Source organism: Gekko japonicus, unplaced genomic scaffold (assembly GCF_001447785.1).
Source record: "Gekko japonicus isolate JY-2015 unplaced genomic scaffold, Gekko_japonicus_V1.1 scaffold546, whole genome shotgun sequence".
Classification (NCBI taxonomy): Eukaryota; Metazoa; Chordata; class Lepidosauria; order Squamata; family Gekkonidae; genus Gekko; species Gekko japonicus.
In genome coordinates, this window is record NW_015173139.1 from 78761 (window position 1) to 95837 (window position 17077).

Consider the following 17077-nt stretch of genomic DNA (forward strand, 5'->3'; position numbering starts at 1 on the left):
ACAGAAGTCTTCAATCTGGGAGGTTTTGTGTCTTGAACTGGCTTTCAATGCACATGCTGTCTCTTGTATATAAGCACACACACGTGCGCGCGCACACAATGGTTCTCCACAGAGGTCTTTGTGGTTTTAAACTCAGTCTGTTCACTAACCAGCCAGTCATAGTAATAGTCAGTTTCCACTTGCCAGCTTGCATTCCCAGTCACTGTAGCTGGACCGCAAACTCTTAAGATCAAAAACTACAAAGCCACTCTCAATGCCTCCTTACATCATTAGTAATTTGTCTGGTGGAAATGCAGCACACTGTGGTCAAGAAAAGCAGGTTAAATGGCCTAGATGTTCTGTCACAAATTTGGAATGCTCATTCCTGGGTTGGCTATTAGTGAACCAATGGGAGAAATTTATTGATTTTCCTCCTGAAAAGCAAATGGTATTTTCAGTATTCCTCCAGGGGAGATTTCACATCACAAAATGCACCAGCATTAGTTGCTGGCCACCTTGGTAGCCCCTGCTAAACCGCATTAACTTGAACAAGTCATGGAAACATGGTGACAACACACATTTGACTTCGAAACATGGTTCTTTCAAGAAAGCATTTAGCACCTTTCACCAGGGATTATATGATAGCTGCAAGGAATGTAATGGTCTCCAGCACATTTCTATTCGGGCTTCTGTCTGTACTGTGCCACCTTCATTGATAGTCATTCTTTCATAGAACAGGTTGTAGATCAGCTCTAAAAATATTAAACTTCTCTGACTCCTCTGCCAACATATTAAGCACCACCATTACTTAAAAGAATGTTACTTTCTACCTCTTCAAGGAATTCTTCCATTAAAATTAATGTCAAGGCATATAGATGTACCAGGACTTAGTCATGGCCTTCCATGGCCTCCAGTGGGGCTTTATTGACTAGTAAATCACAATTATGTAAGGAATCAGGAAATAAAGCAATGAATGTTGCCTCAGCCATGCTTCTAGGATGTGCCAAAATAATCCAGTTTATCCAATAAAATCACCCTTTTAGGGAAGAAGTGCCAAGCACTTAGAACACTAGTGGAAAACGTGTGTGCAGAAAATGAGAGAAACCAGTTCAGAATGAAGGCTGTTAAATACAATTTATGCTATCATAGCAAAGATTACAGGGATTAGATTCAAGTTCTTCAGTCCCTTTACAAAACAAGTTTTCAGTATGGTCTAAAGCAGAGGTCCCCAACCTTTCTGAGCCTGCACGCACCTTTGGAATTCTAACACAGCGTGATAGGCTCAGCCACAAAAATGGCTGCCAAAGGAGGCAGAACCAACCACAAAATATCAGGGAGTGAGGGTATGCATAACTCAAATAGTCACCCTTCAGCATTCCAAGCAGAAGCTTTGCTTAACAGGATGCTTTTAGAAATATTTTTCTAAAATAACACCTTATCTTCAGTCAGTCAGCTGTGGTGGCAGACAGTGCCAAAGCAATGTTTTTTTAAAAAAATCTCCACTCCAATTAGATCTTGGGTGACCAAATATAAGCCCTGTTGTGCAGAAGTCCCGCCTGACCCTGCCCAATTTCCAAAAACATTTGACAGGTGCTGAGAAAGGTGCCAGCAAGCATCATGGTGCCTACAGTTGCCATGATGGGGAGCCCTGATCTGAAACAACTAGATTCTATTAAATCACTGTAAGAGAAACACCCTTTGAAGAACAGAGAGGGGCTACATGACACATGTTAGCAACTGGTGCTTACATTTTGATGTGATATGAGAGGGAAAGATTTAGGGTTATTTGAAGAGCTCTTCATGTTCACTCTCACCCATCCACCCACTGCCTAAAGCTGCAGCATTTCTAACTCCGTATTTCTTCAATTCACTCCACAAAAACAGCAGGATCTCTAGAACTGTATCTGTAAAGCACACACAGAGCTCATAAAGATTGTGGGATTGAGAATGCATCAAGGATGCCAAAAATAAGATGGGCAATCTTAACTTTTTTTCAAGTGCTGCCCACTCACTCACTTTTGCAGGAATTCCTCCAGGCCACACAGTTTGAGCACAAACTCATCCACATCGATGTCACGCAAGTCATCATGAGTGTAGCACAACGTCTGATAAATGAGCAAGTCCACTGTGGAAGAACCTGCAAGGACATGGAGAACAAACAGACTCAACATGATGAACCTCATCAAAATTCCCACAGACTTTGCCATCTTGACCACTGATTGCCCTAATGCAATGGTATTCATTCTGTGGCTTATGGAGAACCACATTTGTAATTACCATCAACCCAAAAATCCACATGACTACTGTATGTGGGCTCTTCTGGGGAAGGATAATCAAAGTACCTGTTTTTTCTCTGCAGAGCCTGATTCCTCAGATCTGGCCAACAGCTGCAGGAACCTGCCTCATGCTGGGGAGACAGCAAGGAGGCATAGATAAAAGTAAAAGGGCACTCAGGCTTCTCACTGCAGGAACTACTCTGCTCAGCCCATGAGCATTCCAAAGGGAGGCTCCAAGTCAACACAGATGGCTTGTGCAGGGCAGGCTTCTGCAGTGGGAAGCCTAGACACCCTTGCTATCTTCTCCCCTGGCTTGAGGTCCACCACTCAGGCGAGAGCAAGGTGCTCCAGTGCTATTCTGCCTTGTGCCAGGAAGAGAGCAAGAAGGGAAGTAAAGGGTGCTCAGGTTTCCCATTTCAGAAGCCTGCTCTGAGCCAGCCAGCACCATTCTGAAGGCTCTCTTGCAAGGAGGCTGTGCACCTTTTACTTTCCTCTCTGTCTTTTTGCTGTCTCTCCAGCATGAGGCATAGCATGCTGCCAAGGCACCCAGAGGAGAGCAAGCTGGCCATGGAGAAACCACCACCTACTGTGGCCAGCTTGTTCTCCTCTTGGCAGCTGTTCACGTGCTGTAGAGGCTGCAGAGGGATTGTTGGAGAGAACAGCACAAGGCTTGCAGCTTACCCATCCTCCAGCAGAAGTTGCTTCAAGGGGAAAACCATCTGTCACCACAAGCCTCACCAGGCAATAGCTTTGCTCACTTTTTAAAAACATGGGGCAGGTGCAATGGGAATGGTGCTCAGAAATACCAAAGGGGCATATCAAGTAGCCACATGGGGCTCCAAAGCCACTGGGTGAGTGTCACTGCCCTGTTTCATGCCATGGACTCACTTCCCCTGATATCACTGAAAATGTCATTATGTCTCCTCTGCTCTTTCTGAGCCTCATTAATTTCATGGTCCCTTTGCTGCAAGGCAGAATGTTGCCAATTCAATCACTCTCAATTTTAGTCTCAAAGGATAGCCTCCTAAAAGTTAACAGAATTCTTATATGGAGGCATAAATGAGATCAATGAGGCCGCAGCTTCCACAGCTGATATTGGACCTAGAAAACTTAAATTAGAATAATAGGGTTCAGAAAGAAACAAAAGGGCATGTGGTCAAACCCCAATCCAAACAATGGGTTGGATTCACTGATCCAACAGGGGAAGGTAAACATGGTAGCAGATCTTCCCTGCTTTCACCTTCCCCATCAGTCTCTTCTGAACCTGGGAAAGTTGATTACAGGACCCTACAGCAGTAACAGCCACATAGCTCAGTGGGTTGCAGTAAAGTAGGGGAAAAGGGGAAAAGCACCCATCTTGTCTTCCACCCACCAGCTGCACTGATGAAAAGGCAGGAGGGAGTTGTTTTGTCCCTTCCCCCTCCTGAATGAAACCCACTGTCCTGTGTGGCTATTACTCCAGGTGGGCCCCAGGAATCAATTTGTCAAGGATCAGAAGGAAATGCTGGGGGGGGGGGGGGGAGGAAACATCCACATTCCTTGTATGATCAGATTACTGGATCCAACACTCAACTGCGGGTTACAATTAGAATGCAGAAGCCTGGCATAAATTGCCAGCAGAGCAAATAACTCTGAATGACTAAAATGAGGAAGCTAGGCCACACATCGCAAGGGGGACTAGTTGTAAAATTTAATTGACCTGATCGATATGTCATGTCCATCAGAACATAATAATGACCATTCCCTATCAATGAAAGAGCAACATCATGAGATGGAATGCCAGCATGTTTAAGAAAGGATTAGCTGATTTAAGCTAATACTGTGATGTCTCACACTAGTGCCTTTCTTTTCTGCATGTAAACTTTGGATTGATTTATGACAAGGTGTTAGAGAAGGGGGGAAAGCTTTGAAATTAATTAAAGAAAGCAAATCCTACAATTCATTAATCTCCACATTTACACTGGAAATGTTAACAAGAAATCTGACTTTGTTTAATTGCATTTGTTCACCTGTTGAACAAGGTCAAGCTGAACTAATTGCATAAATCTGCTTCATTAAACAAGTGAACTACATGAATAAAACACTCCTTAAATTAGATACTGGTCACCGCTTATAAGACATGGATGGATAACTGTCAATCTGTTACAGAGTAAATAAATACTAAGATGGCAAATACTGAATGGAAAATGCCAAGACAATGCATTTTAAACAGTACGTTAAATATTAAACATTGAGTTAAACAATCACAAAGAACAAAATCAAGATTACTCTAGATAAAATTGTGAAATTCACAAATACTGCTGCAGGTGAGGGAGGAGATGGAAATCTGAAGTCAGAGAGGCAGATAAAGGCAGGTTGATGGTTGGCTGCGAAGGAGATAGGGTTGCCAACTCCAGGTTGGGGAATTCCTGGAGATTTGAGGGGTGGAGCCTGGAGAGGGTGGGGTTTGAGGTGGGGTGGGACCTCAGGTTCAATGCCATAGACTCCACCCTCAAAACCAGCCATTTCGTCTTGGGGAACCATTGCTGCCAATCTCCAGGTGAGGGCTGGAGATCACTCAGAATTACAACTGTTTTTCAGATGGCAGAGATCAGTTCCCCTGGAGAAAATGGTGGACTCTATCATTATACCCTGCTGAGGTCGCCACAGCAAAGTGATGCTAAGTGCCCAAGGCCTCTTTCTAGAGCTCATTGTATTTATTTCCACAACAGGCCTTATTCCTAGTCTCACAATAATGTTACAAATTAAAACACAATGTTAAAAGGGTTCACAAAATGATGAGAACATGGAGGAAATTTTTTTGTGAAGTCTGGCTAATATCATAAGGGCTATACAGTAGAAACATAAAACCATATTCTGTAGCATAGCTTTAAAAAGGTCCATGGCTCATTGGTAGCACACCTACTTTGTAAGTAGAAGGTTCTAGGTTCAATCCCTATCATTTCTACAAAGATATCAGGCATTAAGAAGAACTGTTCTCTGTAAGTCCCTTGAGAGCTGCTGTGAATCAGAGCTAGATGGACCACCTGTCTGACTCAGCATAAAGCAACTTCATATATGTACACAGATTCTACAACAGGTGTATGTACAAAGATGGGGAGAACATCATATTTCTGTCCTGTAAAAGAACATGGCTATTTAAGAGCTGGAAAAATGTGATACCCTCTCACAAGAAAAACACTAGATAAATTTCTGATTTCCAGTCAAATGAATAAGAATACTGTGGCTCAAAAAAGTCTGAAAAGAGCCCACAAGGTCTATAATTTGTTTTAAAGGAACCAGAGAACATCCTCATAGACCATTCATTCCATAACACATTATTGCCAGGAATTCTGCCTGGCGCTATGAACTGAAGGGACTTTCTAGTTCAAACTAACAACTTACAGTCACAGGTGAAGGTGAGAGGCTCCTGCAGACTGTCGTAAACCACGGTCACTTTCAAGCTGACCCCATGGCCAAGGTGTTCGGGACTGAGGTTCACAGTGCTCCAGACATAACCAGTAAGGGAGTAGTCCTTTGTACTGTAGCCGGATCTCAAGCTGTGGGAAATAAAGAAGATATGGAGGAGGGTACTGTTGGGTCCCGTCACCAGCCCATGCCCTCTAGGACCAGAAAGAACCTCTTCCCCCTTGTTTTGCCTTTCCTCTTTCTCCCCTAGAGATCTTGGTACTTGACGTTTTAATTTCCTCTAGTCCCATTTAATTTCTCCCCCTTTTGGAATTTATATCATTACAATGTGAAGATCTGTAAGGAACTGGGAAAGGGAGATCAGTCATCTGGAACATTGTCCCTACATTTCTCCTCCTCCCAGCCGGCCCCAAATCTATACATTCTTAGGGGCTTGAAGGAAGGCCCATTCCCCTTTCCTCATTTTTTTCTTATTTCAACTGACTGTTACCAGCTCTCAACACTCTATGCCTCCTGGGGCCATTTCACTCTTCATCAGATTATTACTAGCGTGAGGGCAGTGTTCTTTTCTTTTTGGTTAATTTACTAAGAATTATTTTACTATATATACCAAAGGAGTGAAGTGGATAGGGGGAGCTTTTTCTCCCTCTCCCACTCCCATAATACTAGCACTTGGAGATACCCAATTAAATGGTTGGGACAGACAAAAGGAAATACTTTTTAAACTCAATGACTAATTAAATTGCAGAATTCACTGTGGTAGGGGTCGTGATGTCCATGAGCACAGATAGTTTTAAAAGAAAAGACAGATTCATGGAGGAGAAGTCCATCCATGGCCACAAGCCATGGTGACCAAAGGAAGCCTCCATCTACAGAGGCAGCAAACCTCTGAATATCAAGATGGGAAGCTGTGTTAGCCCGTCTGTAGCAGTAGAAAAGAGCAAGAGTCCAGTAGTACCTTAAAGACTAAAAAAATATGTTGCAAGGTATGAACTTTTGTGAGTCACTGCTCACTTCTTCAAATACCATTTGAAGACTAGGGGTAGTCTCATCAAGCCTTGTGATGCAACATCTGTTTTCCCATTTGCTCAAAAATCTTATTTCATTTTCTCTAAAGAAATTTACCTAAGGAATTTCTAAAGTAAGATTTCTGTCTGAAAGAATCAAGCATTTTATAACAGTCTAACAAAATGATCACAAACAGTGGGGGTGTGCCTGAACTTTATGGCCATGAAGCACACTTCACTCATCTAGCTACCCAACTATTTGGTTCAACCTTAACCCTCACATTCCTCCCTGTCATCTCATGCCTCAGCCCACTATTTCATCTGCCCTGGTACCTCAACAGCCTCCTTCCCTTCAGTATTTATTTATTTAATTTCTACCCCATCCGTGGGCTCAGGGGGGCTTACAACACAAGACTCATAAAACAATAAAAGTGATAAAACCAATAAAACAACAGATGGCACAATAAACAATTTTATTGTTTTTTTAAATTCAGCTGTAGCCAGTTCCAGTGGACACTCATGATATATCCACTAAATGCGAGGAATGTGCATGGCTTAGATATGGGCAAGCTCTTGTAAAATGAATAGCTTGTTTTTGTGTCCCCTAAAGCATAGAGAGTGTATTCTAGGTTTCCAAAGTCTTGACCCAACAATTTTCTGAACAACTGCTTTACTGGTTGTTACACATATAAACAGGCGTTAACACCAAACTTACTAAAGGAGCATACAAAGAAGTGGAAAGCCAAATATCATTTACACATTTAAACAGAGAATATTTGTGTGATGTGCTGTTTATAATCTTAGTCAGAGCTAAAGACTGAGACTCTGTTGATTTGAGCTATTTGTGCAATTCAACACAGTGGCCTTGTAACACTCCCCAATTCCTTCATTTATGATTGTCAAAGCATGGCTGGAATGCTTCCTCTGCATTCTGTTATTACTGCTTTACTGCAATCAGTGGTAGGAATTAAAAGTCTAAATAGGTTCATCCTCATCCAATCAATTTCAGGGTAGGAATTATAATCCTAAATAGGTTTATCCTCATCCAATCAGTTCCAGGCTTCCAATACATTTTCCACAGATGCCATTCCTTAGACACAATGCAATATAAATGTTAGAGTCAAAGAGGATTTCTTCCAGTTGCTGAGAATTAAATCAACAACAGTAATCAGTTGCTTGAGACATTTATGTTGTCCTGGCACTCTAGAACCTTAAATTCAAAGGGGGATGTTGGCCAGTGACCAGTCCTGAAACAGTATTTTACTGAGCTATTTTCTGACCCAAACAAGTACTTACACATCCAACATATGACAGAAAGCAGCAACCTCTTCATCTTTTTCCTCAGAGACCTCAAACAACTCATAGCCGTTGGCCACAGGATAATGTCGAGAAGTGCCCTGGCACTAAAGGCCACACAGAAACAGAAAGCACAGTCACAAATTGCAACAACAACAGCAAATTAAACACAGTTCTGACTCCATCTTGTGCACTTGCCAGTGTAAGTTTCGCCATGATACTGAGGCTACAGAGCAGTTCACACAACTCAGTGGAGGTGCTGAGAATGTGGACTGAACTAGGGCTGCCAAGTGGGGGCGGGGGGTGGGCAAACCCCCGCTTTGGAGGCCCGATTTCCGCCACCGCGGAATCGGGCCCCAGGGGGAACTCCGCCCCCCGAAGCGCAGCGTGGCTGCATCACCGGAGGTGACGCAATCACGCCACTCACGTTGGGGGCGTGGCCCTGATCGTCGGAGGGAAAACTCTATGCTTTTCCCTCCGATGATTGTGGCCACGCCCTCAACGTGAGCAACGTAGCGCGTCACTTCCTGTGACGTGCTGGCGGTGCACGCGTGCACACACACATCGCCAGAGAGCTCCCGGAGCCCGGCGAGGCTCCCCCGCTGCCAAGGTAAGTAGACTTGGCAACCCTAGACTGAACAGATAAGAGGAGTTAAGTATGTGCAATGGTTTCCTCACAAGCCTAGTTTTCAACTTAGCCAACCTTTACCATCCCCCTCTTGGCAGTGTTATGGTACAGTGGTAAATGTGGGTTAACTCGCATGGGGGAGTTAACATTGCAGATCTAGTAAGTGCAATGTAAGAGATGCAGCCCTTGGTTTGGCTTGAGACTGTTGAAGACAGAAACTTTACACGCTCTGAGTGCAGTGCTCATACCTAGAAATCTACTATGTATTGGCATGACTGTTGTACATATTAGATTCCATGTCAAAAATGAAGTCAAATGAGGAGGAAGTTCTTGTATTTTATTGTAATGAAATACGGAACACAGTTAGGCCAAAGGACCCATCAAAACTGACTGCTTTCTTCTCAGCATATTCAGGGAAAAAATGCCTCAATTAACAGGGAAACAATTAGACCAAATAGTTAACCAAAAATTGACAACTTTCTTCTTTTTCTTCTTCATCTTCTTCTTGAGCATATTCTGAACATATTCAGGAAATACATGATATTTTATACATGGACTGACATCATCAAGAAAACAATATTCAAACAGCATAATTGGTTACAAAAGACAGTGCCAATTTGAGTAATAATCCTCTGATTGGCCAGATATAAAGAAACATATATCTATGCCAAACTAAGTGTTTACTTAACCTAACCTAAATGATAATGGGCAAGGATTCTTCATATCAGACTAAAATCTTATCTGACCCAGACATTGAAAGGTTTGCCCTAAGAACTACAGAATCATGAACTTTGTACCTATTATGTTTCCTGCTAACAATATCAGACCTACAAGAGGAAAGCTTTCTATATAACAGGCCTTTCTAACATCCTAATAAAATAGTACTTAAAGAATAAATCTATAAAAACCAGAGAGATATGAATATGAACAATCAAGAAGGAAAAAACCTATATATGAAAATCTTTATATTACATTTCGCAAAACTTCTCATATGGCATATCGCTATCCCTTGATCCTTTCTTGAACACACACACACACACATCATCATTCTATGGAGCACTTTAAAAGCTCCCCCGTAAACAAAATGGTTTTCTGAACATGGTTGCAATTGGTGCTGAATATGCTGGACTATGATTACATAAACTGGAATGCTGGCATTGCAAGACCCTGTGAAATTAAACTGAGTTGAATGGTACACCCCCATTTGGCCCTAACAGATATTTTTGCTTACATACACTATAAGGTTCGGTTAATGATAATTGAATTGGCCCACCTTTTCCATATGTTAGATCTATATGGATGTTCCAGCCCAGTACCAAAGCATGTCAGATAAACCATTACAAAACAACACATCCCCCCTTATCTTCAATTCAACTTACGGTTACCTTCAAACCTCAAACTTAAAACTGACACCGCACCCAAAAACAATCTGCACAAACCCACTGTAATAATGTTCCCACCCGGTCAGATACCTCTGGATATGTGGGATAGCCATAAAGTAATTGCCAGTGCATATGGGATAGCCATAAAGTAATTGACATTGCCAGTGCAATGCCTTCAGCAAAGGCTGAATGTGCTCCCGCATAGGCCCATTAACAGCCTAGCTGCAGCATTTTGCACCAGCTGTGACACCCCAGCCCATGTCTCCGTGCAATCTGGGCAAGGGGGCACATCTGAACCACAGGGGTGGCACCAGTAGAATGAGTATGCACACAGCTTTCTGCATGGCAAAAGTAATGTTTTAAACTCACTATAAAGCAACCTGCTCTATTATATTTCCACTCTGAATTTCCATTTTATCCTCACAAACCACCCTGTGAGATAGCTTAAACTAAAAGAGAGTAACTGGTCCAAAGTCATCAGGTGAACTTCACGGACAAGCGAGGACCTGACCCTGGGTCTCCCCAGTCCCTGTCTGACACCCTAACCACTCCCCTACACTGTAGAATTTTGTAGATTGAAGGGAAGTTGTTATTACTCTGTGTCCACCTTGGCTGAAATGTGTGTGTTTTTTTTCTTACTCTAACACTAACAAGACACATCCGGTTTCAGGGAGGTAGCCATATTAGCAGAACAAAATTTGAGTCCAGTAGCCCTTTAAAGACCAACAAAATGTTCCAGGGCTATAACGTTTTGTGAGTCAAAGCTCACTTTGTCGAGAAAAATACTTAAAACTTTTCACTGAGTTTCCATTGCCTCTTTACCAAATGCCAGAGCAGGATGTAGAGGAAGCAGGGAGAGAGACACTTTGCATGCCATGCCACACCACACTGTGCATATGTGCACATGGCCTCAGTGCCTCAATTCACTGCTTTAAAGCAAACAAAGATCCCACTGTCAGAGCAATTAACCCACCAAACAGAGGAAGGGGGAGAGAGAGAGAGAGAAAAAGGGACAGAGCACCACAGACATTAAAGACAATTTTAATGTTCTTTCATAATTAGTTTCTTACACAGTAGAAAAAGAGAGTAACTTACATAACTAGCAGGAGCTCCCGACAGCATTTTCATGGGTTGCATGAGGAGTTAGTCCCATGAAGTTTAGTGGCAAAAAACAGCTTGCTCATATTTATATCCTTGGGGTTCCATAGTTATTTATCATCTACTGTAGTGTCCTAAGACATGCCTTGACCCATTTACAATGCTAAAAGCTAGTAAAGGCTATCATTGCAATCCAGGCCTAGAACGCTCTGGTATCCCCTTTACCAGAAATCCACTTTTAGCAGCATGATAAAAGGGCTAGGAATTCTTCTTAAAAGGCTTGATCCAGAGAAGTCAACAATTTTCCTGATCTCTGCTTGGTGGCAGGAAGCTAGCCTGTCACTCTCCTCACACTGCGTCTTTCCTGAGAAACTTGCAGTGTTTCGGAAGCTGTTGCTTCTGGGGGGAAATGCAGCTGAAGTGGACTCAGAACTTTTGGAAAGAGAAGAGCTTAGCTGGACACCAACTCAGACTGCCGCTGGGTGGATCTTATAAATAGCACAGCAGATGTATGTACACACAGCAGCAAAAGCACTTAATATGTGACAAGAAGCTCAGTACAGCCAATGTACTAGAGGGACAATGAATCCTGGGGGTGACATTTAAATCGGGATTAGGAACAAATATCAGAACCTGGTACTCATTACAATCCAAAGTAGATGTTTAAAGTACATCTCCACAAGAGCTTTCGTTTCAGCATTTTACTGCCAAATGGGAAGCTTAGGAAAGGTCCTCCAGATAAGTTTTGGGACTATGCAATATGTATGAATCATGACAGCATTCCTATTGGACAAGTGTACCATCAGGGGGAGTCAATACCCAGGGACAGGGTATGTGGCAAGTTGGATTCTCTTCCCATACCAAAAGTCTGTGAAGGCACAGTTTCATAGATTGTGGGGACTTGAAGAGTTGTTTTTATACCCCACTTTTCTAAGGATTCTCAAAGTTGCTTACAATCTCCTTTCCTTCCTCTTCCTACAACAGGCACCTTGTGAGGCGGGTGGGGCTGAGAGAGTTCTGAGAGAACTGTGACTGACCCCCAGGGCACCCAGCAGGCTTCGGGAGTGGAGGATCAAACCCAGTTCTCCAGTCTGCTGCTCTTAACCATTACATCATGCTGGCTCTCACCTCATTAACACCCCATAACAAGATTACAGGTCTCTGCCCATGACAAAGATCTTTCAAGAATCACTATATCTCAATGTCTGTCAAAGTCTAGAAGTGAAATATCTCAAAATGAAAAGAAATAACATTCAGTCTTTACTGTACCACAGACAGGCATACAAATCACAATACACACTAGCATTCTTTATCTTGTCTCTGGCATTTGATCCTTTTAGACCACACATCATTCGTGGTACATACTGCTTTTGGCTGTTGTAACTAAAGATCATTTAAGCATCTTTCTGCCAAGCAGGGGTACTCAAGACCCCTAACAAAAGGTCATAAAATTGTCCAACTGCAAGATTGCCAGATCAGCAGCAAAATCAAATCCCAAGAGCAGTGAAATTATTATCATCTTTTTTAGAGAGCCAAAACAATCTCCACTAGAGTTACTCAAAGGTCTTCTAGAATATTTTTTTTAAGTCTTCAGTTTGTTCTGGGCAGCCTGGAGATACAGCATGAGTCTAGGGTTGCTACAGAGGCTGATGACTGGCAGTAGACTCACCGTCTTGGGGTGTTTTTTTTTTGCCAAAAATGGCACTGCCAGAAGTGATGGAATGCTCCTGGGACAAAACCAATTTCCCTTCATTCCCCCACCCCTGCCCCCAGCTCAGCAGCAATTGGAAGGGCCAGTGTTGGGTGGGAGGTTTCCTGCTGTAGCTGGAAACCTGGCAAGTCGGTATTAGTCTCGCAGGGATAAATTCCATAACCTGGGGAGCAGCTGCAGAAAAGGCTCTGACTTGAATTCCTACTAATCTAACTCCAGAGAGTGCAGACAGGTTCTGACTTGAAGGCCCCATTTATTGATGTTAGGGCCAGTGTTCCCTCCAAGCTGAGTTGGTGTGAGCTAGCTCACAGTTTTTGAGCCTCTGGCTCACACATTTTTGTCTTAGCTCAGGAAGGATGGCTCCAGAGCAAACCAATTTATGCAGCAGCCAAATCACTCGTTCACAACTTTCATGCCAGTCGCTCACAAAGTAGAATTTTTGCTCACAGGACTCCACAGCTTAGAGGGAACATTGGTTAGGGCTTAAACAAGTTGATATGAGTGGGGAGGTAGTCCTTCAGGTACTTTGGACTCATGGATAGGGCTGACAACTAGGGAGGGGAAGGGAGCTCAGCAGAATCCCACCTTGGGGTTAGCAGCCCTTATGACATTCTGGGCCTTAAAGGTCAAAACCAGCACCTTGAATTAGGTCCAGAAACAAACTAGAAGCTGGTTACAACTGAAAAGTTCCACAATATTATTTTTATAGGGGTCTTATGAATTTTCTGTTCCATGTCAACAATTCCTGTGGTTATCAAAGGACTGTTGTGCAAGTGTGAATAGCTGGGATTTTAATTTAGTTATAGACAGAATAAGAGGATGTCTCAAAAGAGGTTTTCTTTGAAGATGTGTTCAAATATCTGTCAAAAAGAAAACACTTCTGTCTCACTCAAACATTAACTTGTGGGACAGCAAATACTTAACTCAAGCAACAGGTGACAATGCACCATGGATAACAAATGTCTTCACATACAGTATGCCCCAGTGCCCTGAAGACTTACCTGCTAAGAGCCATACACATACCATAGTAAACAATGCATGCATCTGTAGTTTCAATCCTTGACGTATGTTTCATGCCCCTAACATGCGCTCTGAAAATGTTATGCTGTCTTCAGTTCTTCTACTGAAAACTTCCTACCGCTTGTGAAGACACGTGGACTAAAAATAGTACACTGCTTCCAACAGTAGGCTTCAATATGGCTGCTACTAATATCTCTATATTCCATTTTGTCCTATTTATTGAGATTGCAAAGCTTTAAGAAGAGTTATACACTAACTCTCTACAGCTGCTTTTGTAATTCAAATTATGAATACTGAAGTAAAGGAAGATCTATCATTATGTCTGTATACTCCATTATTCATAGAATCATAGAGTTGGAAGGGGACATATAGGTCATCTGGACCTACCCCCTGCTTATTGCAAGATCAGCCTAAAGCATCCCTGACAAGTATTTGCCCAGCCGCTGCTTGAAGACTGCCAGTGATCCTGTCTTGCTGTGCAGTTACACACAGAGTTATTCAAACCTAAGTGGACTGATTTCAGTGTGCTTAGATAGCAGTAATTCTGCATAGGATTGTGTGAGTGCTAACATACAGTAATTGTACAAACACAGCTTTATGCATAACACAGTCTTAATTCTTACCCAAAGCAATATCTACTTTTGAACACTTAATAAGGCAGCAGAAAGCTTACAGGGGAAAAAAGTCTAAAAGCACGCAATTAACACATGCAATCATTATATGGATATATAAAGGTTCCAAGTAAAAGACTCAGCACACTTCCTTAGGGCTGATGTTTTCTAACTTTTGACTGACAAGGGTACAGTATACCACTTTTATACCACCACCACCCTTCCTGGGATACAGTTAAAGATTAATTTTTTAAAAAACTAACAATATTCAAGGACTTTTTAGTTACTAATACTTTTATGATGATAAATGATAATCCCGTGACACCTGGAATCACCATACTGTATCCAAAATCATGAGAAAGTTATCACCTTGAGATGATTGTGGGCTATTCCTCAACAGACCTTCTCTTTGGAATTCCCAATGCCACTTGAGACTCCTTGACATCTCCTTCCTCCCCCCCCACCCCGTAACATTCCATCTGCTCCAGGTTTTTTCAGCCATATCCTCAGCTATGCATGCTAATTTTGATGACATGAAAATGGTCTTACCGGATCTGCTGAGATCCTCCGGTTCTTGTTAGGTGCAGCATTCTTCCGTTCACCAAACCTGGATACATAGGTTCTGGGAGGGACTTGGGGAGGCATGGTCTTGCTGCGAGCAACTGGCTTTCCACTGCTTTCTTTCTCAAAAATACTTCGACCTCCCTTCCAGCTCCATGTGGTTTCCCTCAGAAGATCAGTGTCATATGTGGACTTGAGGTTTAGTCTTGTGATAGCATCATTGATGCCATCATAGTCCACAGTGCTATACGGGTCTTCCTCTGAGATTCTACGGCCTAGCAATTTCCCATCAGCTCTCTCATGGGCTGAGGAAAACATATTGATATCATTGGGTTGAGACCCTTTAAGTGATGCTTGGTTCACTTCAGAAGCATTCCAGATAGCAATGCGAGGAGGCAATGGGGGAGGAGAAAGCTTCTTGGGGGAGCTGCTGTCACCACTATTGTGATGGGATGTCCTACTGGACTCAGTCAGGAACTCTCCCCCTGAGCTGTCAAAGATGTACAAGTAGTCACTGGAGAGAGGTCCCTTCAACCAAGGCTGATTATCTGGCTCAGGCAGCAGACTCGATGAGGTAGTGTTGCTGGTCTCAAAAGCTCTTGAAACCTCCTGGTCAGAGAGGGCATTGTAATTAAGGGTGGGGTCTGAGCCAGAAAGGCCTCGCATGACCTTGATATTATGGCAGTCATTCCTGACAGCAGGTTTGTTGTAATCCAGAATTGGATCATCCCAGGTAATGAGAGGCTGGTCAGTATTTTGCTTAGCCTGGCTCTCCTCCTTATCCTGCCTCAGGCGGGACAGGGCATCATACTCCATCTGCAGGGCTTCCGCAAGAGCCAGCTCCTTACGGCTGATCCCCACGGATTCCAAGGACTTCCAGTGCTCTCCATTGCCTCTGGTTGCAGACATCTCTCGAGAAGCAAACAATGAAACCAGTGACTATTTGATGCTCGGTCCAGGGGTTAGGAACAAAGGCATGCTGTGTCACCAGCCACCTGCAAGTGAAGAAACCAAAAGAAACTTGAACAAACAAAACAAACCTTGACTCAAGCAAAACCTGGAACTGTCAGCATTCACTTGTCCCTCAGGAGGGCAAGACTTTGTATGGGCTTTTCATCATTTTCTCCAAGAGGGACTGATCTCTGTAATCTGGAGATCAGTTACAATTCCAGGAGATCTCCAGGTCCCACCTGGAGGTTGGCAGCCCTGGGTGGTGATACTCATTTACTTTGCATTATTAATGTATATTTTTATCCTACCCTTCCTCCATGGAGTTCAAACCAGTATATATTTCCCCCTTCTCCATTTTGCCCGTACAACAACCCTGTATGGTAGGTTGGGCTGAGAGAATGTGACAAGCCCCAAGATCACCCACTGGCTTCATGGCTGAGCAAGGATTTAAACCTGGATCTCCCAGATCTTAGCCTGTTGTATGAATTACAACATAAACTGCGCAAAGCACTCTGAATACTTTAAAGTGCTACACAAATGCTAAATAGTCTTTAAAACTGCCAGCAGGGCTAGTAATAAACAGCTTAAACAAATTCCTGTCTCTCGATTAGCAAAGTAAAGTGGGTGTGCAAGAAATAAGAGATTATAGGGACTGGAAGAGTCCCCAGATTTTGTCAGCATCAAAAGCACCACATTCCTAAAAAAGATGGCCTGGTCAGCAGCGCTACAATATGACTGGTTTACATGGAAATCATTAGACTGTTAGCACTACATTACAAGACTGCAATAAGTTTCAATCAATACTATGTAAGAAAAAGGTGGGGAAATGTATACTAATGTTTAATGAACTTACTAATGGGAACTCAGGGGATAATGACCTGAGCAGTTAACCAAACCACCCCTTCAAAACATTATTCGGCTTCACTCATATTACTTGCTGCTTTTAAAAACCACAGCTGAATAACTGATGCTACAAAGACCATTTGGAAGAGATTCAGGTGAGTAGCCGTGTTGGACTGAAGCAAAATTTGAGTCCAATGGCACCTTTAAGACCAACAAAATTTTATTTAAGGTGTAAGCTTTCATGTGCAAGCAAGATGGCTGAATTACAAGTTATTACAACACTCAGGACAATGGACAATGGAACTC

At 42.8% G+C, this 17077-nt stretch overlaps 1 protein-coding gene across 3 annotated transcripts in view; it reads right to left on the reverse strand.

Annotated features, from left to right (window-relative positions):
- Positions 1-15886, reverse strand: part of PIK3C2B (phosphatidylinositol-4-phosphate 3-kinase catalytic subunit type 2 beta) — a 92392-nt gene extending 76506 nt beyond the window's left edge. For 2 of the 3 annotated variants that reach the window (XM_015422271.1, XM_015422270.1), the window contains exons 1-4: positions 11072-11128; positions 7967-8073; positions 5640-5794; positions 1996-2116 (exon numbers count right to left, since the gene is read on the reverse strand). In XM_015422271.1, the coding sequence (XP_015277757.1) occupies positions 1996-2116; positions 5640-5794; positions 7967-8073; positions 11072-11113 (425 nt within the window). In that variant the 5' untranslated portion in view covers positions 11114-11128. Of the gene's footprint in view, positions 1-1995; positions 2117-5639; positions 5795-7966; positions 8074-11071; positions 11129-14965 lie in introns of those variants that run through there. The other variant, XM_015422272.1, reaches the window with a different exon arrangement.
- Positions 15887-17077: the final 1191 nt, after the last annotated feature.